This window comes from Pan troglodytes, chromosome 13, assembly GCF_028858775.2.
Source record: "Pan troglodytes isolate AG18354 chromosome 13, NHGRI_mPanTro3-v2.0_pri, whole genome shotgun sequence".
Classification (NCBI taxonomy): Eukaryota; Metazoa; Chordata; class Mammalia; order Primates; family Hominidae; genus Pan; species Pan troglodytes.
Genome location: NC_072411.2, coordinates 84,972,120 through 84,998,459, shown reverse-complemented (window position 1 = coordinate 84,998,459; position 26,340 = coordinate 84,972,120). Strand labels below are relative to the sequence as shown.

Sequence of the window (26,340 nt, the reverse complement as noted above, 5' to 3'; positions counted from 1 at the left end):
CCCTCACTATTGCGGAATGTACCTTTAGCCTAATTTTCCATGTCTATTTAGAAGTCTTTTTAATTCAACGTACTTTCTTTATAACTTGTATTATTATTATTATTCTGCCTTCACAGCGACATCATATTGGAGATCGCAGTCTTTCCTTATGTAATATGTTCCTAGATGAAATGGCCAAACAAGCTCGAAATCTCATCACTGATATTTGCACAGAACAGTGTACCCTTAGTGACCAGGTAATGATTTAAATGTTTCCAACAGATAGGAAATTTTGTGTGAAGGCAAGAAAATGTGCTTTTAGCCAGTTGTTGTTTTACTTTCCATTTAGTTCCCACACTATTAGTAAACCTCAAACCTCTGCTGTGAAACTCCATTAACAGGTATAATTTCTTAGATGTAAACTTTTTGGCAAGACTGTATGTACTGTTTGTGTTCTTTAATCAGGAGTCACGTGTAGTTTTTACATGTGTGTAGTGTTAGCACCTGATTCTGCTATTTCTTGAAAGTTGCAAAAGAACTGGAATTAAGCATATTTGGTGATTTTCAATCCACTGTACTTATAATTCAGATTGAAGCTCAGATTGCCCCGTCATTGGCTAGTGGGAGTCCTTTTTTTTTTTCTTTCCAACTTTAAGCATTTATTTATTTATTTATTTATTTTTTATTATACTTTAAGTTTTAGGGTACATGTGCACAACGTGCAGGTTAGTTACATATGTATACATACGCCATGTTGGTGTGCTGCACCCATTAACTCGTCATTTAACATTAGGTATATCTCCTAATGCTATCCCTCCCCCCTTCCCCCACCCCACAACAGGCCCCAGTGTGTGATGTTCCCCTTCCTGTGTCCATGTGTTCTCATTGTTCAATTCCCACCTATGAGTGAGAACATGTGGTGGTTGGTTTTTTGTCCTTGCGATAGTTTGCTGAGAATGATGGTTTCCAGCTTCACCCATGTCCCTACAAAGGACATGAACTCATCATTTTTTATGGCTGCATAGTATTCCATGGTATATATGTGCCACATTTTCTTAATCCAGTCTATCATTGTTGGACCTTTGGGTTGGTTCCAAGTCTTTGCTATTGTGAATAGTGCCGCAATAGACATATGTGTGCATGTGTCCTTATAGCAGCATGTTTTATAATCCTTTGGGTATATACCCAGTAATGGGATGGCTGGGTCAAATGGTATTTCTAGTTCTAGATCCTTGAGGAATCGCCACACTGACTTCCACAATGGTTGAACTAGTTTACAGTCCCACCAACCGTGTAAAAGTGTTCCTATTTCTCCACATCTTCTCCAGCACCTGTTGCTTTCTGACTTTTTAATGATCGCCATTCTAACTGGTGTAAGATGGTATCTCATTGTGGTTTTTGATTTGCATTTCTCTGATGGCCAGTGATGATGAGCATTTTTTCATGTGTCTTTTGGCTGCATAAATGTCTTCTTCTGAGAAGTGTCTGTTTATATCCTTTGCCCACTTTTTGATGGGGTTGTTAGTTTTTTTTCTTGTATATTTGTTTGAGTTCATTGTAGATTCTGGATATTAGCCCTTTGTCAGATGAGTAGATTGCAAAAATTTTCTCCCATTATTTAGGTTGCCTATTCACTCTGATGGTAGTTTCTTTTGCTGTGCAGAAGCTCTTTAGTTTAATTAGATCCCATTTGTCAATTTTGGCTTTTGTTGCTATTGCTTTTGGTGTTTTAGGCATGAAGTCCTTGCCCATGCTTATGTCCTGAATGGTATTGCCTAGGTTTTCTTCTAGAGTTTTTATGGTTTTAGGTCTAACGTGTAAGTCTTTAATCCATCTTGAATTAATTTTTGTATAAGGTGTAAGGAAGGGATCCAGTATCAGCTTTCTACATATGGCTAGCCAGTTTTCCCAGCACTGTTTATTAAATAGGGAATCATTTCCCCATTGCTTGTTTTTGTCAAGTTTGTCAAAGATCAGATGGTTGTAGATATGCGGCATTATTTCTGAGGGCTCTGTTTTGTTCCATTGGTCTATATCTCTGTTTTGGTACCAGTACCATGTTGTTTTGGTTACTGTAGTCTTGTAATATAGTTTGAAGTCAGGTAGCGTGATGCCTCCAGCTTTGTTCTTTTGGCTTAGGATTGACTTGGCAATGCGGGCTCTTTTTTGGTTCCATATGAACTTTAAAGTAGTTTTTTCCAATTCTGTGAAGAAAGTCGTTGGTAGCTTGATGGGGATGGCATTGAATCTATAAATTACCTTGGGCAGTGTGGCCATTTTCACGATATTGATTCTTCCTACCCATGAGCATGGAATGTTCTTCCATTTGTTTGTATCCTCTTTTATTTCATTGAGCAGTGATTTGTAGTTCTCCTTGAAGAGGTCCTTCACATCCCTTGTAAGTTGGATTCCTAGGTATTTTATTCTCTTTGAAGCAATTGTGAATGGGAGTTCACTCGTGATTTGGCTCTCTGTTTGTCTGTTATTGGTGTATAAGAATGCTTGTGATTTTTGCACATTGATTTTGTATCCTGAGACTTTGCTGAAGTTGCCTATCAGCTTGAGATTTTGGGCTGAGACAATGGGGTTTTCTAGATATACAATCATGTCATCTGCAAACAGGGACAATTTGACTTTCTCTTTTCGTAATTGAATGCCCTTTATTTCCTTCTCCTGCCTGATTGCCCTGGCCAGAACTTCCAACACTATGTTGAATAGGCATGTTGAGAGAGGGCATCCCTGTCTTGTGCCAGTTTTCAAAGGGAATGCTTCCAGTTTTTGCCCATTCAGTATAATATTGGCTGTGGGTTTGTCATAGATGGCTGTTATTATTTTGAGATACGTCCCATCAATGCCTAATTTATTGAGAGTTTTTAGCATGAAGCGTTGTTGAATTTTGTCAAAGGCCTTTTCTGCATCTATTGAGATAATCATGTGGTTTTTGTCGTTGGTTCTGTTTATATTCTGGATTACATTTATTGATTTGCATATGTTGAACCAGCCTTGCATCCCAGGGATGAAGCCCGGCTTGTGGGAGTCCTTATAGTCATTTGAGAGCTTTCTTACTATCTGGTGTGACAAGATGTGCCAGCCTTTCTAGTAGCTCTGTCTCTTATGAAGAGTGTTATAGATATTCAACACTCTGGTCTCTTTAATATTGTTGAAGTTGCAAATGTCTTTAGAAATTTTCATTTTAGGAAGGAACTCCTTTGTCACAATAGAAATGCAATGTAATTTCTTATGCATTTTTTTCCCCAAATACCAATCCCATGGCTTTAGTTACTATCTAGGTATAATGACTAAATAACTTTCCTTGGCCCAGCACTGTCCAATGGAGATACTATGCAAACCACATATGTAATTTAAAATTTTGTAGTAGCCATACACAAAACTTAGAAAGAAACAGGTAAAGCTAATTTTAAAAACATTGATTCAACCCGTTGTACCCCAAAATGTTATTATGTCAGCATGTTATCATATGAATGAAATATTGTATAGTTTTTATTATACTAAATCTTTGAAATCTGGTGTTTATCTTATAACACAGCTGAATTTGGACTGGGCACATTTCACATGTGGCTACTGTAATGTACAGTGAAGCTCTCCTTCTACCTAAAATGTTATTTCTTATTTCTCATTTGCCTGCTTTGTTACCTGTCAAGTGAAATCAATTATTTCTCATTTGTACCTGTGTGGTTTTTTTGTTTTAATTATTGGTCTTAACAATGTGTTAGGTAGAAACCTCTGTGTCATACTTGATTCCTGCTTCTCTCACACATCTAAGTTACTGAATCCTTTCAATTTTATCTCAGAAGTCTGTCTCAGATCTGCCCATTAAAATTTTTTTATTACACTTGCCTATTTCATATCCCTTTTTCATGCCTTGTCTGAACTATTTCTAGCAGCTCTGTTACAATTTTCCTTTTTCAGTGTTTTCTTCTGCCAGTATCAGAGTTATCCTTAGAAAATTACCTCTTCGTGGCCAGGCAGGGTGGCTCACGCTTGTAATCCCAGCACTTTGGGAGGCCGAGGCAGGTGGATCTCCTGAGGTCAGGCGTTCGAGACCAGCCTGGCCAACATGGCGAAACCCCATCTCTACTAAAAATATACAAATAAAATTAGCTGGGTGTGGTGGCAGTCAACTGTAGTCCCAGCAGCTCAGGAGGCTGAGGCAGGAGAACCCAGGAGGCAGAGGTTGCAGTGAGCTGAGATTGTGCCATTGCACTCCAGCCTGGACAACAAGAGTGAAACTCCATCTCAAAAAGAAAAGAAAAGAAAAGAAAATGTCTCCTCATGCTGTGGCTATTTTAAAAAATTGTCGCTGTCTTTTTGCCTGCAGTTTACAATCCAACCTCTAGCTTGGCATTCAAGGCCCTTCCTAATAGTTGAAACCTCTGTACTTTACCTTACACGTTATGCTCCACCACATAGTAGTTCTAACTACAGCTCTGAACCATCATATCTTTACACAGTTTTTTTCCAAAGGCCATTTCATCCTTCCAGTGAAATATTCTTTTTCATTCCTTGCTTGCCTGGTATGTTTTTACTTGTCTTTTTAATAGTAATTTAAATAAGCGTCTATGAATTTACTCTATGACGTGTTTCTTCACACAAGATTTACCCAAGATCTACCCGTTTCTGTTTTCACCAAGCTATGTGCATTACCCAAGCTAGCTAAGTAAGCTCTGTATCTCACTTATATTTCTGTCTTTTAATATTGTTGTGATATTTGCAACATAGCCTGGATTCAGCTACTGTTTGCTTGAATAGTTAGTATGCTTTCAGAGTAATTGGTGTAATGTACGATTTCATTCTTTTCTAAATTTAGTTGCTGCCCAAGCATTGTGCCAAAACTATCAGTCAAGCAGTGAATAAGAAATCAAAAAAGCAGACTGGTAAGAAAGGGGAACCTGAAAGGGAGAAACCAGGTGTTGAGAGCATGAGGAAAAACAGGCTGGTTGTGACCAAGTAAGTGTCCACTTATATTATACCTTTTTGCTCCAGGTAAAATATTTATTTCATTTTTTTCTATGACATTAGTACTGAGGAAATGCTAATAATTGTATATTCTTCATTTTCCAGCCATTTTAAAAAATATTTCTGAGCTTAATTAACCTGTTAGTTGCTTATTTCATCTCAAAATACAGATTTTGGCCTTTAGAAGAAAATATATGTAATAGTTGATATTTGTCTTTTTATACTAAGTACTGAAGGCCAATTATATGTTTAAAAAATTTTGTGTGGTACATTATAAGCAATCTGTAATTTTTAATTTATTTAAAGTTAGATAGTGGAGACTTTATTTTGGCATGTTTGTGATGTATTAGAACATACCCAATGTCATTATTATAAAACAGAAATAACAGACCAGGTAGCATTCAGGGATCTTTGCTTGCTTCATTGTTTGGAGGGGAGGTGTAGGTGGGTAATAATTCGGTAAATATTTTTTGTTTAAAGTATAGTTCCTACTTTCTTGCTAAATTGAGCAAGCCATTGCCCTTTTATAGACAACTTTCCTTCTCTCATAACAGAAAGTACTTCAGGAATTGGACGTGATTATGAGTGCAGAATAAGCTCTACCTTTGTATATTAAGTCAGTATATTCATTACTACCTAAAGGTAGAAACAAATGACGCCATCTTTAGAATATTGCTCTTATGTGTTAGTTGTAACCTTAAAGATTTTGAACTTTCTCAGTTTAGGAGATTAAAAAGTCGAATTCTCTAAGCATTATCTCCAAATAAGGTTGATATATTTATAAAATTAATTTTGTATTGCCTATGATGACATGTGAACATTTTAACTGTTTATTAATTTTTTTCAGCCTTGATAAATTGCACACTGCACTTTCTGAGTTATGCTTCTCTATAAATTATGTACCAAACATGGTGGTATGGGAACATACCTTTACCCCACGAGAATATTTGACTTCTCATCTGGAAATACGCTTTACCAAGTAAGAAAGAATATTGACTGTTTTTGTTTGTTGACTCAGTAATGAGTTTGTTATTTAATTATACAGTGTTTTATAAGGAAAAGCATTAGTAGAACTGGATTAGTGTTAAGAATAATGAACCGGGCCGGGCGTGGTGGCTCACGCCTATAATCCCAGCACTTTGGGAGGCCGAGGTGGGCAGATCACGAGGTCAGGAGATCGAGACCATCCTGGCTAACACAGTGAAACCCCGTCTCTACTAAAAATACAAAAAATTAGCTGGGCGTGGTGGCGGGCACCTGTAGTCCCAGCTACTCGGGAGGCTGAGGCAAGAGAATGGCGTGAACCCGGGAGACAGACTTGCAGTGAGCCAAGATCATGCCACTGCACTCCATCCTGGGTGACAGAGCAAGACTCTGTCTCAAGAATAATGAACTGGGAAATGCAAAGAATAGTGAACTGAAAATTACTGAAGATACCCAGATTCTTTTCTCATACCTATTAGTATTAACTAGTAACACCAGGCAAACCAGTTAATATCTCTGAGTCATAGCTTCCTTATATACAAAGTGAGAATATTGGAGCAAATCAATGTATTTCATCTTGCAGGTGGCAACCCAGTAGGTTCATGAAATCAGTTTATTAGGTTGTAGTCAAAGTTTAGAGAAAAGTGGGAGGGAAAGAAAGGACAAGAGGAAGAAAAAATAGGAAAAAAAACCCAGTACACTGTGTGCATTAAATATATATATTGCTTCGTGAAATGTTTCAGTTACATGTATGCATGTGTATTGACTTGCAGTGTTAAGATGCGTGTCATGCAGTAGGTCACAGTAAAATGTTTCAAGACCTGAGGACTAGATGAACCCTTACATGTTTTCTGAATTCACATGTTGCTGTTAAATAAGCCAATAGAATTCTAGATTCTTGAATTCTCAATTCTAATTAGAATTTCCTGTTATATATGAATATATATTTTATGTATGTATATGAAATAGTGCATTGATAAGTCAGAAACCTTTCAACTTTATAGATATTGTTTTAACCTTTTTCTGAAGTTACTTATTTATTAATATTTATTCATGAAAATTTTTATTTATTTGACAATTTTTTTCTTCAAAGCCTTGAAGCAATTTATAAAACAAAATTTTGCTAAAAGGTTTTCAAAGTTTTTGTAGTCATTAACAGGTGGTGTTTGTATTTGCACTATATGCTTAACATTGTGTTAAGTACTCTAGGTAATAATGAGATAAAGATAGAACTGTAGCTGGTGAGATGACTAAAAGAATTAGAGAACAGAATATGACAGTATATAAATTGGCACTAAGTTGAGTGTTAAATTATCAGTTGACTTGAGAAGAGTCTGGTGATGAACTGTCTTTTGTTCTCCTTAGTAAGTCAGGCATCCTGACAGTAAAACCCAGAATGCCCTAGAACTTAGACCAAAGGGACATTGTGCCTTGTGGTGTTTATTATTCTCAAGTGGGTTAGAGGTGGGAGATTGGTGGGTGGAAGGGAGAGTTCAGTGTACAGCTCCCTTGTTTTCCTTGTAAACAGTCTGCTTTGTTAATCCACAGAGAAGCAATTTTTTTTTTAACCAAACATCTACTTAGTGATTAGGATCAAGGCAAGGGGAAACAGCTTGTTTACCTTGGAAAGATTTTTTATTTTATTTATTTATTTATTTATTTATTTATTTATTTTGAGATGGAGTTTTGTTCTTTCGTCCAGGCTGGAGTGCAGTGGCACAATCTCAGCTCACTGCAACCTCCATCTCCCGAGTTCAGGCAATTCTCCTGCCTCAGCCTCCCGAGTAGCTGGGACTACAGGCGTGTGCCACCGTGCCTGGTTAATTTTTGTATTTTTAGTAGAGACGGGGTTTCACCATATTGGCCAGCCAGATAGCTTGTGAATATTAGCGGGTTGGTTTTTGTCAATCAACTGAGCACAGTCTTAGGACTTAGGGATTATACACTAGGATAGCAGTTTTCATCTTGAGTTGGCTCTTCTTGGCCTGTTTCTAGTAATGGGATTTGTCGGTTGTCTTTTAAGGATTCATCCTTACAAATACAAGTCTAAGATCTTTACAGATCTAATGCTCAGGGAGTTTTAAAGAAAGTGAAATAGGGGTGGCCAGTGTAGGATAAGATCATTTAGGGAAGTATTTTCAAAATTTGTGTTTCCTTTTTAGTCTTATACAGTTTCTTGAGATATAAACAGAACTGTGTTTTATATGCTATGAGTGATTAAAGAAAATAAAGTTGTTTGTTGCCTTATTTTGTTTGACTGTCATACAGTTTGTTTAGAGGCAGCACTAAGTCAGGCAGATCTGCGGTCAAATCCTAGTCATAACTACTTCCCAACAAAACCTTATCAATTTATGTGAGTCCTGAGCTTTATTTTTTTCCTCTGGGAGATATAGTGATAAGTACATTGTAGGTGTTTATTAAATGTGAGGATTGTAGGTAATTTATATAAAGCCTCAAAAACTACTGGCACCTAACAGTGTCAAATAAATTCAAGCTGTAGACTAAATAGTTCACTGTCCTTGCTACAAACAACTTACCATGTTAAAGCAATTTGTAAAACCCTCTTTATACTTAAATCACTTTTGTTACTGGTATACTTAGAATGTTTTTAATCATTTTATTCACATTTCGTTGTAGTTTTTAAGTTTTCTTTTTTCTTTTTTTTTTAAGACAGTCTCACTCTGTTGCCCAGGCTGGAGTGCAGTGGTGCAATCTCAGCTCACTGCAACCTCTGCCTGCTGGGTTCAAGCGATTCTCCTGTCTCAACCTCCCAAGTAGCCAGGATTACAGGCATGTGCCAGGCCCAGCTAATTTTTGTATTTTTAGTGGAGACAAGGATTCACCATGTTGGCCAGGATGATCTCGAACTCCTGACTTCAAGTCATCTGCCCGCCTCGTCCTCCCAAAATGCTGGGATTACAATAGGCGTGAACCACCATGCCCGGCCTTCATTCTTTTTTTATGTTGTTTCCTGGGAAGATAATGACAGTAATTTTACAGCTTTGTAATAAATTATTTTTAAAGTTAATTTTATTGCTTGTTTAATATTAGATAACAGTAGGTTGAGTGGTTTATTTTACATGAATGGAAAAGTCAGAGGCTTTTCTTATTCTTCTATCCCTTCTTCCCAGGTCAATTGTTGGGATGACTATGTATAATCAAGCCACACAGGAAATTGCAAAACCTTCAGAACTTCTAACAAGTGTAAGAGCATACATGACCGTACTCCAGTCAATAGAAAACTATGTGCAGATTGATATTACAAGAGTATTTAATAATGTGCTTCTTCAACAAACACAACATTTAGACAGTCATGGAGAGCCAACCATTACAAGTCTATACACAAATTGGTAAGGAATGCATTTAGAAATTTGTAGTAGCGGAAAGTTTGTAATGAAGTACTTAGGAAAATTAATTTTTTTGTGAATAAGTACTTATTCATATTATCAGTCAACTTAAAATTATATGCAGGAATGTATATCATGATACATTCTGAATTCAGCAGTTTCTTCCGGTTATAAGTTTACGTTTCTCCTTAGGTATTTGGAAACTTTGTTACGACAAGTCAGCAATGGCCATATAGCATATTTTCCTGCAATGAAAGCATTTGTGAACTTACCTACAGAAAATGAATTAACATTCAATGCAGAGGAATATTCTGACATATCAGGTGAATAGTACTATACCACAGTTTAGAGAATGAAGAACACTTAATTCTTTTGCTAGTGTCTTGCTTCTTTTGACTTTTGATTCTGTTGTGACTATTTCATTCAATTACATGCGTAACTGCATATTGTATCTTAGAATTACTTTTGCATTTTGTATTCTCTCTTTCACTCTAGAGACTTTTATCAGGATTTTACATTAGTTTTTATAATGAGATGTTGTATTGTGTTAATGTTCATTTTCTTAAAGTATTTGCTCTGTCGGAAGTATAAAATTAAGTATGTTTTCTTTCAGAAATGAGGTCATTATCAGAACTACTAGGCCCATATGGTATGAAGTTTCTAAGTGAAAGCCTTATGTGGCATATTTCGTCACAAGTTGCTGAACTTAAGGTAATATAGTCTTTATTAATTTTAGCTTTTAAACATTAATTCCTGAAAAACATTTCAGGGATATGAGCAACAAGCCTACAATGTTAATTATTTTAATCCAACATGAAAGTACTAATATGAAAATGAAAATTAAATAGCTAGCAAGGCCTTTTTATGGCATCTTAGTTTAGTTTTCTCTATTTTGTAGGTGAGAAAATGGAAAGCCAAAATAGGTGAATTGACTTGGTAAAGGGGACAGAACCTCAGGGTCTTTGGCTTGTGGTCAAGCCTTCATAGTATTGAATCATGATGTTTTCTTTGAAATACCAGCTTCAAAATTCCAGCCAAAGTTAAAAATTTGTTCACACTTGCGGTTTGAATGTATTTGCTTTCCATAGATTATAATACAAAAATTATTGGGCTTATTGCTTTTTCTTAGGTAATCTTTTAAATTATCTTATGCCCTCTAAGTTGAATGAAAAATGCCTTTAGAATGCTTAATGTTTCAGTAAAGATGTAAAGGAACTGAAGCAACAACATTTTAAATACCTTTTTTTAGCCTTTTAGAAATATCCTAGAGCTAAGGTGATTTATGTTAAACGAATCTGTATATATAATAACTATGTAGTTTTTGAAAGAATTTGAACTTGGGCCACCAAAACTTTTGAACTTACAAGCAGAATAGAGAAGTCGTGTTTTAAAATAAACATTTTCTTTGTAAAAGCTTTTTGGTGGTTACTTGCGTCTTGATATTTTAGGTTTTTTTTGTTTTTTTTTTTTTTTTGAGATGGAGTCTCACTGTGTTGCCCAGGCTGCAGTACAGTGGCACAATCTCAACTCACTGCAACTTCCGCCTCTGAAGTAGCTGGGACTACAGGCACGCACCACCAAGCCTGGCTTATTTTTGTATTTTTAGTAGAGACGGTGTTTCACCGTGTTGGCCAGGCTGGTCTCGAACTCCTGACCTCAAGAGATCCGCCCACCTCGGCCTCCCAAAGTGCTGGGATTACAGGCATGAGCCACCGTGCCTGGCCAATTTTTAGTTTCTTAAGAAAATGATAGACGGTACTGGTAAGTAGCTTACAGTTCAGATGTAGCACATAGAGTTCTAAATGTGGTTAATCTGATTTACTGAAAATTGAGCAAATATATAGAACAAGTTAATTTCCACAAACTTAATAGTATTTTGCTGAGTGAATAAATAGCAAGAGTCAGTTATACTGACTCTTGATTATACTAAAAGCTTAGTATAATCAAAGATTTAAGGAGAGGCAATATTACCCATTGGTTAAGAACTCAAGCTTTCAGCCAGGCGTGGTGGCTCATGCCTGTAATCCAGCACTTTGGGAGGCCGAGGTGGGCGGATTGCCTGAGGTTAGGAGTTCAAGACCAGCCTGGCCAACATGGTGAAATCCCCCCTCTACTGAAAATACAAAAATTAGCTGGGTGTGGTGGTGGGCACTTGTAATCCCAGCTACTAGGGAGGCTGAAGCAGGAGAATCACTTGAACCCGGGAGGCGGAGGTTGCAGTAAGCTGAGATCACACCACTGCACTCAAGCCTGCATGACAGAGTGAGACTCTGTCTCAAAAAAAAGAAAAAACTCAAGCTTTCAAGTTAGACTTTCCTGAATTTCAGACCTGTCACTTACAAGCTTTGATTTCGGACAAATGTTTAAGCTTGTACTTTGAGAGAATTTTATGAGATCATGCATGTCAAGCTTTTAGGTACTCAGCATAATGTCTGTTATTTTAGTATTCATTATATCATTATCCTCTCATTGTTATTTTTAAAGTTTTCTGCAATTATTGTATAAAAGTCAACTTTTAGATGGCTTAAAATATAAAGTTTATAAACTTTATATGGTTATAAATATACAAACATTGAAATGCTAGTCTTGGTTCTTTACAAGCAGTATCATTCTTATTTATTAGACTAATTCTCCTGTAAATACATAATTTTTTTCTATCCTACTGTTCTCAAATAACAAATTTCTCATCTCCAATTTTTTTTCTTGTGTTCCTTCAGTATGAGATAATAGAAGAATTATGGCTCTGAAATTTTACTTTAGCCAGCTATTTTTTATACCCATATAAAAATATAGACCCATCACTAAGACATGGTCATAACTTGCCTGTTCGTGACATTCATGTATTTTTCAAATGTCACCGTATCAGAATGTCCTTCCTGACCAAGCTTTCTAAAATAGCAAACATCACTTTTTATTCTCTTCATTCAGCTGTATGTGTATCTTAATTGTGACCTCTCATGCAGTGTATTTGTTTATGTCACTGTCACTAGAGTATAAATGCAGTTCTAAACTCTGTTAAAACCTTGCTGCAGACCTAACGCATATTAGGCACTTAGTAAATATTTGTTGGATGCAAAAATAAAAATAGCTAGCTTTGTTTGTTTATTTGTTGGAGACAGAGTCTTGCTGTGTCACCCAGGCTGGAGTGCAGTGGTGTGATCATGACTCACTGCCAGCTTGGCCCCCCTGGGCTCAGGCAATTCTGTCACCTCAGCCTCCTGAGAAGCTGGGACTACAGGCATGTGCCAGCAAGTACGTCTAATTTTTTGTAGAGACAGGGTTTCGCCATATTGCCCAAGCTGGTCTCTAACTCCTGGGCTCAAATGGTCCACCCACCTCAGCCTCTTAAAGTGCTGGGATTACAGGCACGAGCCACTGTGCCTGGCCCCAGCTTTCTTAACTCTGTTTTATTCAAGGACTTTTCTAAGATCTTCACTTATCTTATTAACTCCTTTACATCCTTAAAAGAGATGTTTTCCTTATTTTACAAATTAGGAAAGTGAGGCCAAGAAGGATTAAATAACTTATGCACGCTCACATTTTAGTAAGTGGTGAAACTGAAATTTGAACTCAGTCTGTCTAGCACCACAGATTATGCTAGTACCATGCTACACTGCCTGTAGAACTGAGAGGGATCTCAGTAGTCATCTAACCTACTCTTATCTGATGAAGGAGCACATGTTGCATTTTTCTAGATGTATTATCTGGTCTTTTTGAAAATGAGGCCATCTTATCAATTACTGTACATCTCTAGTTTATGTTGATTTAGTATCTAAGTAGTAATTTTTTATTGGTCCTTAGTCTTACATCAAGAGGCAGGGATTGCCTTTGACGAGATCACCCTTCACGTATTTAAAAACTGCTTCCCTTCATGTATCATCTTTCTCTTCCTCGTGTGGAATATATTCATATTCAGCCTCTTTGCCATCTTTCTCACTCCTTCCTCTGTACAAACTCTGTTTTTTTTGTTGTCACTCTTAGACAATAGTGCCCTGAACCAAGAATGAGTTTCAGATAAGGTGTGATGAGTGAAAGTACATTTATCTATTCTGGATACTGTACTTACTGACACAGTTTAAGATAGCATGAACACATTTGGTAGCTATGCCATACTGTTTTCACAATCAACTTGCAATCAGATGAATTGTCTCTTTTTTTCACTTACGCTAACCTTAAACCATGGCTTTCCACATCTTATGTTTTGTGAAATTTTTAGACCTGAGTGTATGCTTTGTAGTTTTTCTTAGTAAAGTTTATCTTGTTAGGTATTGTCCATTATTCTAGGGTCTTTTTTTGAGTACAGATTTTATCCTAGTCTTTTAACAATTATTTTATAAACTTAACTATTTTAGCCTTGTCTGTAAGTATGAATGTTATCAAATATATTCTCATTCATGAGAAGAAATGGAAGGTGCTTATGTTTTAACATTTCTCTCTTATATTTTGGAGTGGCTGTATTCTCTCTCAGATATTAAAATTTAAAGTTAGGGGAATGTGGAACTACTGTAAACAATGTTGACTTTTTAAATATCCTTAACCAAGATGGTTAAGGATGTTAAAACATTTTTTCTTGAAAACTTTTGATGTTAGCTTTCTAGTAATCTCCTATGTGATTCTTTTCTTACTTGACTTTTCATTTTACCTTCATAATAACTTCCATATTTTATTAATGATTTAATATTGTAGTAATTATTATTTTTTGGTATTTGTTTTTACTTTTTTGCTTCTCAAATACTAAATCCTGACTTATTTAAGGATTATGTTTTTCAGAAGGCTTCTTATGAAATATTTATATTTTTAATATTGTGCCTTCATCATTTAGTTCTTCAAAACAAGGTTAATTGTAAGGATTCCATTTTCTGGAATTGTATAATGTTTTATAGTGATTTTGTTTGAGTTCTCTCCTAATAACCTCAAGATGTAATCCAGATTGTTTAGTATTCAACTACTTGTGTATTATTAAGAACTTGAGAAGGTGTTTATTTGTGACTTTGTTTTCTCAGCCTCTGTGTACTGAGGCATACTTCATACGTATTCTTGTATTTTATTACATAAGAAATCCTACAGATCATAATGATGTTTCATATAGATAAATTCAGTGTGTTGTATACTAGTCTGTCTCATTGAAATAAATCTCTAAAAGTTATTCTGTCAGTGATGATTCTAATTTTTTTAGCGTCCTGTAAAATTTCCTTAGAATAACCTAATTTTTGAAATTTTAGGAACAAAAGAACTTACAGATTTTTGCTTCCAGTATTGGTAGGTAATTCAGACCTCCTTATTTCCAAAGAACAACTTAAAAAGCTGGAGATATATATATATATCTCTATAAAATAATCTTCTTTAAAGAAGAACTAAAAAGATAGTGAAGTATTTCTAGGCTGACGCCAAGGAGAACCTGGGAAATCAGAGACATAAGCCCAGCTTTGGAAGCCACTTTTCACCCAGGCATGTGTACTGAAGCAGAAGTAACATTTGTAAAACTAAGCTGAATTCTGGTGGCCTTGTGGAACAAGGGTGTCAGTAGTCAAAAACCTAGAGTAAAGCCTTCTCAAAGTAGGGCATGGGAAGTCTGCATAATTTCTCCCCAGCCCTCTTTACATAGACACTGTCTAACTTCGGGGTAAGGGTGAACTGGAAATGAGTCACCCCTCCCCAGGATTTGCAGCCCTGTTTATGTTATATGCTTTATCTAAGGCATCTCAATCCTTGGACCTGGATTAATGTGGTCCTAGGTTGGTAGTGCCCCAATGAACTTAGCAGAAGCTAACACAGATCTTCTCTGGAGAAAGGTATCCTCATCCTAGGCTTCAGATGATTCCTGCAAATAATTCATCAAGCACATGACCTTCAGCTGGAGAGTGGAAGTCTTTTGGAGATTAGTGCAGGGTGGAGGTAGGAGGTTTTATATATCTGGCAGGCTGCCATGATTAAATTATTGTCTTGTTTTCAGCCTCAAGCCTTCCTTTGTGTGCCATTGCCTTCAATTTCTGATCCCTTCCTCCTTTCCTCCCTCTTGAGGTGTGATTTAACTTGCTTCTACATTTTATCTCCATTATAAGAACTTGCTAATCAAATTTCTCACCTCTCCTTATTCTTTGCTCTAGTTTCCATCTTCCAGGAATTTGTTGACTTTTCTCCTTTGATCTTGTTTTTTCTGCTGTTTCCTTTTTTTTTTTTTTTTTTTTTTTTGGTAGGTTTATGCCTTTCTTTTTTTACCTCTGACTTGAGTGGATTTCTGAAAGGAGCAGTTTTAGACATTTAAAATTCTCTACATTTAATCAGCACTTCTACATAGTTTACATACTTGTTTGAGCATTTTTTTTTCTTTCCAACTTCTATTTTACATTCAGGGGTGCGTGTGCAGGTTTGTTATATGGGCGAATGACATGTCATGGGTTTGGCACACAGATTATTTTGTCACCTAGGTAGTAAGCGTAAGTACCCAATAGCTAGTGTTTTGACCCTTAACCTCCTCCCACCCTCTACCTTCAAGTAGGCCCTGGTGTGTGTTGCTCCTTTTTTTTTTTTTTTTTTTTTTTTTTTTGTAAAGAGAGTCTCGGTCTGTCGCCCAGGCTAGGAGTGCAGTGGCGTGATCTCGGCTCACTGCAAGCTCTGCCTCCCAGGTTCACGCCATTCTCCTGGCTCAGCCTCCTGAGTAGTTGGGACTACAGGCGCCCACCGCCACGCCTGGCTAATTTTTTGTATTTTTTAGTAGAGACGGGGTTTCACCGTGTTAGCCAGGATGGTCTTGATCTCCTGACCTCGTGATCCACCCACCTCAGCCTCCCAAAGTGCTGAGATTACAGGCGTGAGCCACTGCGCTCTCCATGTGTACTTGATGTTTAGCTCCCATTTTTAAGTGAAAATGTGAGGTGTTTGGTTTTCTCTTTCTGTGTTAATTCCCTTAGGATAATGGTCTCCAGCTCTATCCATGTTGCTGCAAAGGACATGATCTCATTCTTATTTATGACTGTGTAGTAGTTCATGATATGTATGTACCACATTTTCTTTATTAAGTCTATTGTCGATGGGCATTTAGGTTGATTCCATGTCTTTTTGTTGTTGTTGTGAATAGTGCTGCAGTGAACATACACATGCATGGGTCTTTATGTTAGAATGATTTATATTCCTTTGGGTATGTACCCAGTAATGAGATTGCTGGGTTGAGTAGTAATTCTCTTTTAAGTTCTTTGAGAAATCTGCAAACTGCTTTTCACAGTGGCTGGACTAATTTACATTCCCATCAGCAGTGCATAAGCATTTCTTTTTCTCTGCAACCTCACCAGCATGTTTGAGCATTTTGATAGGAAACGTTTCTAAAAGTGGATCAAAGAATATGAACATTAATTTTTTTTGATATTACCAAATATCCCTCTGAAAATATTGTAGTTCACACTCCCCTCAGCAGAACATTGTGATATCTCTAATAGCATCTTAGTCTTTTTGGAGTTAGTATATACAGTGTTTTGTGTTTTGGGGGGAATTGTAATATTTTAAAGATCATTCTGTAATTTCTTTGCTGGTTTTTTTTTTTCTTTCTTTCTTTTTTAAGAGACAGGGTCTCCCTGTCACCTGGTCTGGAGTGCAGTTGCATGTTCATAGCTCACTGCAGCCTCCAACTCCTGGGCCCACCCTCCTGAGTAGCTGAGAAATATAGGCGTGTACCACTGTGCCTACTTTTTTTTTAAGCTTTTTTTTGTTTTTTATTTTTTGAGACAGAGTCTCGCTCTTGTCACCCAGGCTGGAGTGCAATGGCGCAATCTTAGCTCACTACAACCTCTGCCTCCCGGGTTCAGGCGATTCTCCTGCCTCAGCCTCCCGAGTAGCTGGGATTACAGGCGCCTGCCACCACGCCTTGCTAATTTTTGTATTTTTAGTAGAGATGGTGTTTCACCATGTTGGACAGGCTAGTTTCGAACTCCTGACCTCAGGTGATCCACCCACCTCGGCCTCCGAAAGTGCTGAGATTACAGGTGTGAGCCACCGCGCCCAGCCTTTTAAAGTTTTTTGTAGAGACGAAATATTGCTGTGTTGCCCAGGCTGGTCTCAAACCCTCGGTTTCAGGTGATCCATCCACCTTAGCCTCCCAAAGTGCTAGGATTACAGGTGTGAGTCACCATGCCTGGCCACTTCTTTGCTTTTATTTCCATTTTTAAAATATTTAATCTAAACTGATATCTTTTTCTTTTTATCTTAAAGGTGACCTTAATTATTTTAGTTCCTGTTTTAGCCGAGGACCTTTTTGTTTTATAGGGTAATTTGTGTGCTAATTTAAAAAGTAGAGCTTTTTTATATTTGATGGTTGTGAATAAATTGTGTGTCAGACATAATCAACACTATGTACATGTACTTATGGTGAAACATGTTTATTCCTTTCAGGAGAAGAAAGCAACTGTCTTTTTTTCTACTAAAATTCTTGGGTGTTTTATTTGGGGTTGTGCGCGTTGAGTCCATTTCTCCTTCCAGTCTGCCAAAAGAATTGTTTTGGCATTTTACAGATCAGTTCTTCTAGTTCTTCATGGGATCCTAAAGGACATTTTTTCAAATGAAGTAGGAAATTTAAATATGAATTTTGCCAAGAATTTTAACACTTTCTTTTTAACACAATACCAACTAAATTATATCAAACTTTTTTTTAAAAAATCTTGATTTATTTCACTTGCTTTGTCTAAACTTATTCTAAACCATTTCATTGGTAATTCCTGTTATTACTGCCGGCTTTCAGTTTATTCGTCAGTGAGATTAATCAATAACTTTATAGAGAGCAAAAATAGTAAGCCAGCAAATAATTTAGGGTAATGGTTCACAAATTTTACTTCTCAGACCAGCAGAAGAAGCATTACTTTGGAGCTGGTTAAAAATGCGGGTTTTTGTTCTCTGTCTCAGACCTGCTAAATCAGAAATTTTGGGGCTGGGACCCAGCAATGTGTGTTTGTAAGGAGTCCTCTAGAGAATTTTTATGCGCACAAAAGATGGGGAACCATTTCTTTAGGGATTAAGAACATGGATTTTAAAATGAGACATACCTGAATTCAAATTCCAAATTAACTGTTGAATATCACTGTAACTTTGGGCAAGTTATCCAACTTCTCTGACCTTAGTTTCCTCAGCTGTAAACTTGGAATATTACCTCCCTTAATTGGATTATAGTAAATATGATTATAAGTTACCTTGTATAAGAGCTTAACAAATGGTTATAATTGCTCTTATTATTAAACATATATCAATATTTCTGAAATGGTATGTATCTTATAGTGTTAGTAGTTATTTTTTTTTTTCCTTTTAGTGACACATAGAATAAGGTGCATTTTAAATTCGATGGTGTTGATTCACTGATATGTGATACTATGTTTAAAGTGCATGGTCACTATCAGGCTTGGGCATAGAGTTTGAGTGTGTATTGAATCCAGTTTTAGGTTTGGAGAGTTTCGTTTTGGCCCAGAGAGAGCAGGCAGCCTAATCAGAGACCATAGAAGTTAAATTCAGCAAATAAATGTGACTAGAGCTTAACTTCTGATTAGCAGCATAATAAGAAACAATCTGAAGTAATAACATCAAGCAACCTAAACAAAACTTATACTAATGTTTTCAAAAAAAGTATTTTTATGGATTTTCTGTGTAGTTTTTTTCCCTTAAATCAGATGTTATCAACCTTTCGTTTGTAAAAAACACCATGGCACTTTATATGCTTGCTGCACCTTCCCAACCAGGTCTGCTGAATTGAAATAACCAAGAATGAAGCATGGATATGTGTATTTGGAAAGAGCACCACAGGTGATTGTGATGTGTACAAGGGCTGAGAACCATTATAGAGAACAAAAGTAAAGAAAATTCTGATTTACAAGAACTTTGTAGAGATATAGAGATCAGAAATTAAATTATAAACTTCACTTACACTGTGAAAGAACTGGGAAGTGTGATAGTGGTGAACTTAGTGGTGAAAGCAGACCGCACAGGTAACTGCAACAAAGAGCAGAATGTCTCTCTCACTTCTCTCTTCGTTGTTTTAGAAACTCGGTTTATTGTTGTCTAGGCTTATCTCTGACAGAATGAAATTAATTACATTTGTGTTATAATTTTTAAATTACTTTGTAATGTTTCTTTTGAGGAGAGCATTCTTCAATGAGTTATACTTTTCTTGAATAGTTATCCTTCACACCCTTCCCTTATTTATATCTCTTCCTTCTTTTCTCTTCCCTTTTCTCAGTGGTCTGTGAAAGAGGAGTAGATAGTTTATACTTCCATTTTATAATTTTTGTTGGGAAACATTACTATTATATAATCCCCATCAAGTGGTACCATACCATAACAAGTCATTCTCCCTCTACTTGTATGTATCCAGTAATACTCATTGTCTACAGGCATACTCTAGCCTGCCTTTGGCCAGGTTTAACTTTAGCAAGTTCTTTTGTTTCAGTTGGAATTTGTTGCTATGTCCATTTTAGTGTCTACTTTTTATTATTGATGCCGTTCAGCGTCTAAGTAAGCATAAGATGATTCTTTATCCTACTACTTACCTTTGTTGCTTTTCCTGAACTCCTTCCTTCTTGAATTTGTAAACTGAAGGGAAACACTAAGCTTATATAAATAATTTTCAGATGCTTTTATTGAAACAACAAAAAAATATATGTAGCATAGAGCGTCTGGATTTCATGAATTGTGTTTCCTACTTGCCAGATTGTAATTTCCAAGCATGCTCTTATCTCATTAACACAAAGAGGTCTGTGCCTGACCTAGGATCTTTCTTTTTTTTAGAAACTTGTGGTGGAGAATGTTGATGTGTTAACACAAATGAGGACCAGCTTTGACAAACCAGACCAGATGGCTGCACTCTTTAAAAGATTATCATGTGGGTAACTCATGATACTTTTTATAAACATAAGAAGATCTTGATACTCAGTATTTAGCTTTGGCTCAAAATTTGTAACATAAATACAAGTAGTAAATTATGAAAAGTACTCTTTAGCTTATGAAGAGAACTAGAACATTTTTGCAGTCAAAGGATCATATAAGTGTGTGTGTGGCTTATCTGTTTCACAATTTTTCTTAACCATACTCTTAGTCTACTATGTGTCGCTAGTTCATGAATATTACCAGTATCAATTTGGTTTTGAACCCATTAAATTTAATACAGTAAATCTACATTAATTTAGACTAAAAGGATTCGCTTCTGAGCCTGTTAACTTTCTAAAAATCAACTTTATACGTATAAGTTACATACAATAAAATGTACCATTTAAGCAAACGGTATTTTGGATTTTGACAGATGGATACATTCATATAACCATTGCCACAGTCTAGATATAGAACAGTTCCATCAGTTTGAAAAATTGTTTGCTATCTCTTTGTAGTTGGTCTCCTACCCCAGTTTCTGGCCCCAGGCCAAACAACCACTGATCTTATTTCTGTCACTATAGATTAAATTTGTGTCTGGCCTCTTTCACTTAGCATAATGTTTTTGAGATTTATTCATCCATGTTGTTAAGTGATCAGTAATTTGTTTCTTTTTGTTATTATTAGCTAAGATTGATGAAAACCTGAACCTACAACTTTAAAAAAAATTGTAATGTCTTCTTGACATTGATTCTTTGTGGGAGGTATATTGTGAAATCACAGTGAATCTTAAGTATTAAAGTGTGTTCAAGCAGATAACTGTTTTAGATATACTTGATCTAATGTTATTTTCTTTTGCTTTTACTTGAACTGTTAAAGTTACAATGAAAAATTATTTTAAAGTCATACTTCTTGGTTAATTTAAAAGCCTTCTCAACACTAAAAAAAAAATGAAATCCCAAATATAATATTCTTTGTATTTGAGAAAGCCAGAGAACAAGTTTATGTTCCTAAACAAAAAATAATCCAGAAGAAAACTAAAGCCATACATGTATTTAACATACTTCATATTTGACATTTTTCTCTTAAATGCTTTAGAGAATCACTTTATTAGGCTATTTTATCCTGTAAAACTTATTTAATTCTTATTGAATAAAAATTAAAGATTACCTTATAGGACAGATCTGTGGTTGCCAGGACTATAAAGGGAAAGCAATGAGGGAGATTTTTAGGGTGATGAAACTGTTCACCATAGTGGTGATACAAATCTATCATATGTGTCATACGACACATATCACTGTGTGTTACATAGTGGTAACACAGATCTGTACATGATAACATTTGGGGCTGGGTGTGGTGGCCCAGGCCTGTAATCCCAGCACATTGGGAGCCAAGGCAGGCAGATCACTTGAGATCAGGAATTCCAGACCAGCCTGGCCAACATGTTGAAACCCTGTCTCTACTAAAAATACAAAAATTAGCCAGGCATGGTGGCACATGCTTATAATCCCAGCTACTCAGGAGGCTGAGGTAGGAGAATTGCTTGAACCCGGGAGATGGAGGTTGCAGTCAGCTGAGATAGCACCATTGCACTACAGCCTGGGCGACAAGAGCAAAACTCTATTTCAAAGAAAAAAAAATGGAGCTGTATACCAAAAGGAAAAGAAAAGGTCATTTTTATTATATGATACTTTAAAAAACAAAAAAATAGACGTGGTAGCATTATAGGGAGGAGTATGAATAAGTAGGAAATTAGTTTTTAAAACTCTCCTGATCTTTCTTTTGTTATTGTACATTGGTTTACTAGCTACTTATATTTTCTACTCCTTTATTCTTATTAGTTTTGTTTTTTTCATGTTTTCTCCCATTTTTAAATACTCATTTGACAACCCCATTGGCCTTAACCCTATTTACTTTCCTACTAACAATCTTTTGACTGTACCATCTAATTAGAAGCAAATAATCCGCTGCAGTGTTCAGTACTTTATTTAACTCTCATTTGTGGAATTGAAACAATGGAATTTGTTAAAATTCCAAACAGAATTTGCAAGTTTTCAAAATAAAATTCATAGTCGTTTGTCAAGATTCTGCTTACTTGAATTTTGTGTATAATAATTAGTGGTGACTCATTACCTCTAACTCATTGGCCATTTTGGAATTGGCCAAAACCAAAATCTAAATTGTTGAATATTAATGACCCATATAAATCAAATTTGTCTTTAAATAGAATTTATTAAATCTTTTCTATAATTTGGAAAAAGAAACGATTCACTTGAGAGTGACTCATTTAGGAGAGTAGAGAGAACTATTTTTTCAGCAATTGAACTGTTTTCCAAAACATTCTCTTTTTTTTTATTCTTTTGTGCTTCCTTCTCCCCGTGTCCATATCCAGAAGTCAATGTGTTTTTGAAGGAGTTTTTCACAGTCAACAAGCACATTCTTTTTAAAAGATAAAGCATTATGATTTATTAAAAGTAGGTCTGAATTGGGAGGCAATCTGGAATTTGTTAGTTTATTTTTATTTTATTTTATCTATTTTTACTTTTTAATTTTTTGAGATGGAGCCTTGCTCTGGCACCCAGGCTGAAGTGTAATGACACAGTCTCAGCTCACTGCAACCTCCACCTCCTGGTTCAACCAATTCTCCTGCATCAGCCTCCCAAGTAACTAGGACTACAGGCATGCACTACCACACTCGGCTAATTTTTGTATTTTTAGTAAGATGGGGTTTCACAGTGTTGTCCAGGCTGGTCTCGAACTCCTGACCTCAAGTGATCCATCCTCCTCGACCTCCTAGAGTGTTGGGATTACAGGCGTGAGCCACCATGCCTGGCCTTATTATCAGTTTTAAGACTTCTATGTGACTTGGGAAAATCTCCTTATGTCTGTTTAATATTTTTTTATTCTCTGACATTCTGTTTCTTGGGACTAGGTTCATCGCTTTACTGACTCCCTGATTCCAGACTAAAAATATTTCTAGTTTTCCTACAGCAATTTTTTCTTTTGAAAACTCATTCTATTCACATACCTTTCTGCCATCATCTACAAACCTATAAGTTGCCTCTGAAGATCTTTACTTTAGCAGTACTTTGGATGTTATTATTTCCTGAAATTGTTCCACCAGTAAAAATCTTGAACTTTGAAATTCAACTCTCAGATCACAGCCATGTCTTCTAGCTCTCCCATTCCTTTACACCTGTTGAACTCCTTGTTCTAGCTCATTGAAACTTTTATGCCTCTCAGCTTTCCTGATCACCTATTCCTGGCTTTACATATTTTATCCATTCTGGACTATGAAATTCGGTTAGTGCATTCTCCCTTATGCTGTCATACCCTTGAGTTTTTGCTACATTCATTCCCACAAAGCAGTTTTCCTGATCCCTAGAAAGTCTCCTGTACCCTGAAAGCCAAGTACTGCTTGTGAAATAACACTTTTTAAGTCTGTCGTTAAACTGGCCTCTTTTTCATCTTACCACCTGTCTTACTTTGAAACTTTTTGACTAGTTTGTATGCACTGTTTGATTGTCCCACCTGTCCACTCTTGGTGTGCTGTAATATGTCCACTTTCCTGAAACCTTTCTGAAAGTTTGTTGGTGACTACTCATTTGCAAGATTTGGTGCTTTTTCCTCAACTCTCATTCTGTTTATTTCTCTGTCGTGTTTATCTCTTTTATTCTCCTTTTTATTAAAGCTTTATTTTCTTTATTTGCCAATACTTTTATCTCTACTCTTCGTCGTTTTTGCAGGTTCATCTTTTATGTAGTGTCAGCTTGTGATATCTTACTCTTCCATTTTTACTCTGCAATCCTATTGGAAAAATTTTATCCCAAATTTTCTCTTCCCTTATCCAATATTTATCTTCAGCCTTAACTCTCTTCTGTTGATCTCCAGATGTTTAATACCAAGTACTAGTTTGACCGGGGCTTCTCAAAGTATAACCCAGGGACATGTAACAGCACCACCTGGGAATTTGTTAAGCATGTAAATTATTGGGCCCCACCTCAGACCTGCTGACTCAGATCTCTGGGGCTGAGGCCCAGCAGTCTGTGTTTTAACAAGTCCTTGGGGTCATTTGGAATCATACAAAAGTTTAGAAACATTGTGTTAAATATTTTCAGCTATATGACCCACAGGTTTTTCACAACATCCCTGGAATGGGAAGTATCTCTTCCATGGCAGGTATAAGTAGGTGGGGAGAAAAAACCTGATGTTTTCTTTATTGACTATTTTGTTACCTCTCTCACCATCTATCCATTGACTCACACTGGAAAACTTGGGCATCCTCTCTGATTCTTTCACTCCTCATATTCCATGTGCAGTAGCTATGTCTTAAAGATGAGAGTTTACAAATTGGTGTGTCACATTTGGTCCAAAGGTATACATTGTATGGCCCTATGCTACATTAATTTTTTTTTTAATTTGGGTCATTATTTTTTAAATGGGAAGAGTCATTTTTAAATAGAATTCTTTTCGTATAACTCTTTATATTTTGAAAACCCTGAACAACAACCTCATTGCTTGAAGGATACAGTATAAACTCCTTAGCCTGACCTTCAAAAGCTATTATTTGGATTAATGAAATAATTGAGTGGCATTACCTCTCTTTCTGTCCCCCACTACCTATTTGTTTGCCTGGTCCAAGACCCACATAGCCTCTGTTCTAGAGTTAGTTCCTTGGGAAGTTAGTGGACGTTATGTGGGGTGAAGGGAAGTGCCAGTGGTCAAATGGTTTGGCAAATAATCCATTACACAATACATTAAGCAGTGTTTCTTACTGTGAAGTATCTTAGAACTTTTAATGTGTCATTATTGTACACATTCAAGATGAGGTTGTAGGGTATAGTCTTTGAGAACTTGATTAATTTCTGGGTAACATACTTTGGAAAATATATGGCTATATCACACTGAATCTTGTCTGTTGTTATTTCTAGTGTGAATCTTTTTTTTTTTTTTTTTTTTGAGACAGTCTTGCTCTGTTGCCTAGGCTCGAGTGCAGTGGCGAGATCTCGGCTCACTGCAGCCTCCGCCTCCTGGGTTCAAGCCATTCTCCTGCCTCAGTCTCCCGAGTAGCTGGGACTACAAGCACGTGCCACCAGGCTTGGCTAATTTTTGTACGTTTAGTAGAGTTGGGGTTTCACCATGTTGCCCAGGCTGGTCTTGAACTCCTGACCTCAAGTGATCCACCCGCCTCAGCCACCCAACCTAGTCTCATCTTGAATTACCATTTAATTGAATATCTACTGGTCATCTGGGTATCAGACACTGTGCTGAGTGCTACAGGTAGATGAGAAGATTAAGAGTAGTTCCTGCTCACATGGAATTTTTAATAAATTTGCGCCTTATATCATTTTGTTAACATGACTTTTAATTCATATTTGGCTTATATTAGGCCTATTTGTATGGTTTAGTAAAAGATGCTATGGTCAAAGTTTAAACAAGCTACACAGAAGGTAGAAAGTCAAAAATAAAACACTTCTCTCTATTCCTACTCCTCAACTAGTAACTTTAACAGTTACTGTAGTATATACATCTCTTTCCAGAAATTTGTTATGTATATACAAATATAGGTCTGTATATATATCTTTTTTAGTTTACATAAATGGAAATATATTTCTTAGTTTTCATGACAGCCCATTTAGATTGTCTGCTATTTGAGGTCTAGATCATTATTCTGTTTATATTTCTTCTTTTACTACACAGTGTAAGGCTTTGTATATGGCATGCAATAAATGTTTGTTTTGTCTTTATAAAATGTGAAGGTATTGAACCATCATATTGACCCTTCCAATCCTACTTTGTTAACAGAGTTTTATTTTGTTTTAGAGATGGGGTCTTGATCCTTTACCCAGGCTGATGTGCAGTGGCATGATCACTGCAACCTCTGATTCCTGAACTCAAAGGATCCTCCCATCTTAGCCTCCCAAGTACTAGGACCACAGGCTCATGCCCCCACACCCGACTGATTTTTTTTTATTTTTTGTAGAGACAGGGTCTTGCTATGTTGCCCAGGCTGCTTGTGAACTCCTGGGCTCAAGCAGTCTTCCCGGCTCAGCCTCCTAAAATGCTAGGATTACAGATGTGAACACCATGCTCAGCCTGGAAAATCTATTAATAATTTTTAGAATAATGCTCTCTAACCAATATGTAAGTGATCAAATCTGTTCAGCTTCAGCAGACTGGTCCTGCCAAAACTGCATGTGTTCTCAACAGGCATTTT

The 26,340-nt window shown here is 36.4% G+C and overlaps 1 protein-coding gene across 4 annotated transcripts in view; it reads left to right on the top strand.

Annotated features, from left to right (window-relative positions):
* The window catches only part of NCKAP1 (NCK associated protein 1), a 113,533-nt gene that overhangs the window by 76,304 nt on the left and 10,889 nt on the right, over positions 1 to 26,340 (top strand). For all 4 annotated transcript variants that reach the window (XM_003309356.6, XM_001148485.8, XM_016950144.4 and 1 more), the window contains 7 exons: positions 117 to 236; positions 4,808 to 4,947; positions 5,804 to 5,935; positions 9,072 to 9,290; positions 9,480 to 9,610; positions 9,901 to 9,998; positions 20,046 to 20,139. In XM_003309356.6, the coding sequence (XP_003309404.1) occupies positions 117 to 236; positions 4,808 to 4,947; positions 5,804 to 5,935; positions 9,072 to 9,290; positions 9,480 to 9,610; positions 9,901 to 9,998; positions 20,046 to 20,139 (934 nt within the window). The remainder of the gene's footprint in view (positions 1 to 116; positions 237 to 4,807; positions 4,948 to 5,803; positions 5,936 to 9,071; positions 9,291 to 9,479; positions 9,611 to 9,900; positions 9,999 to 20,045; positions 20,140 to 26,340) is intronic.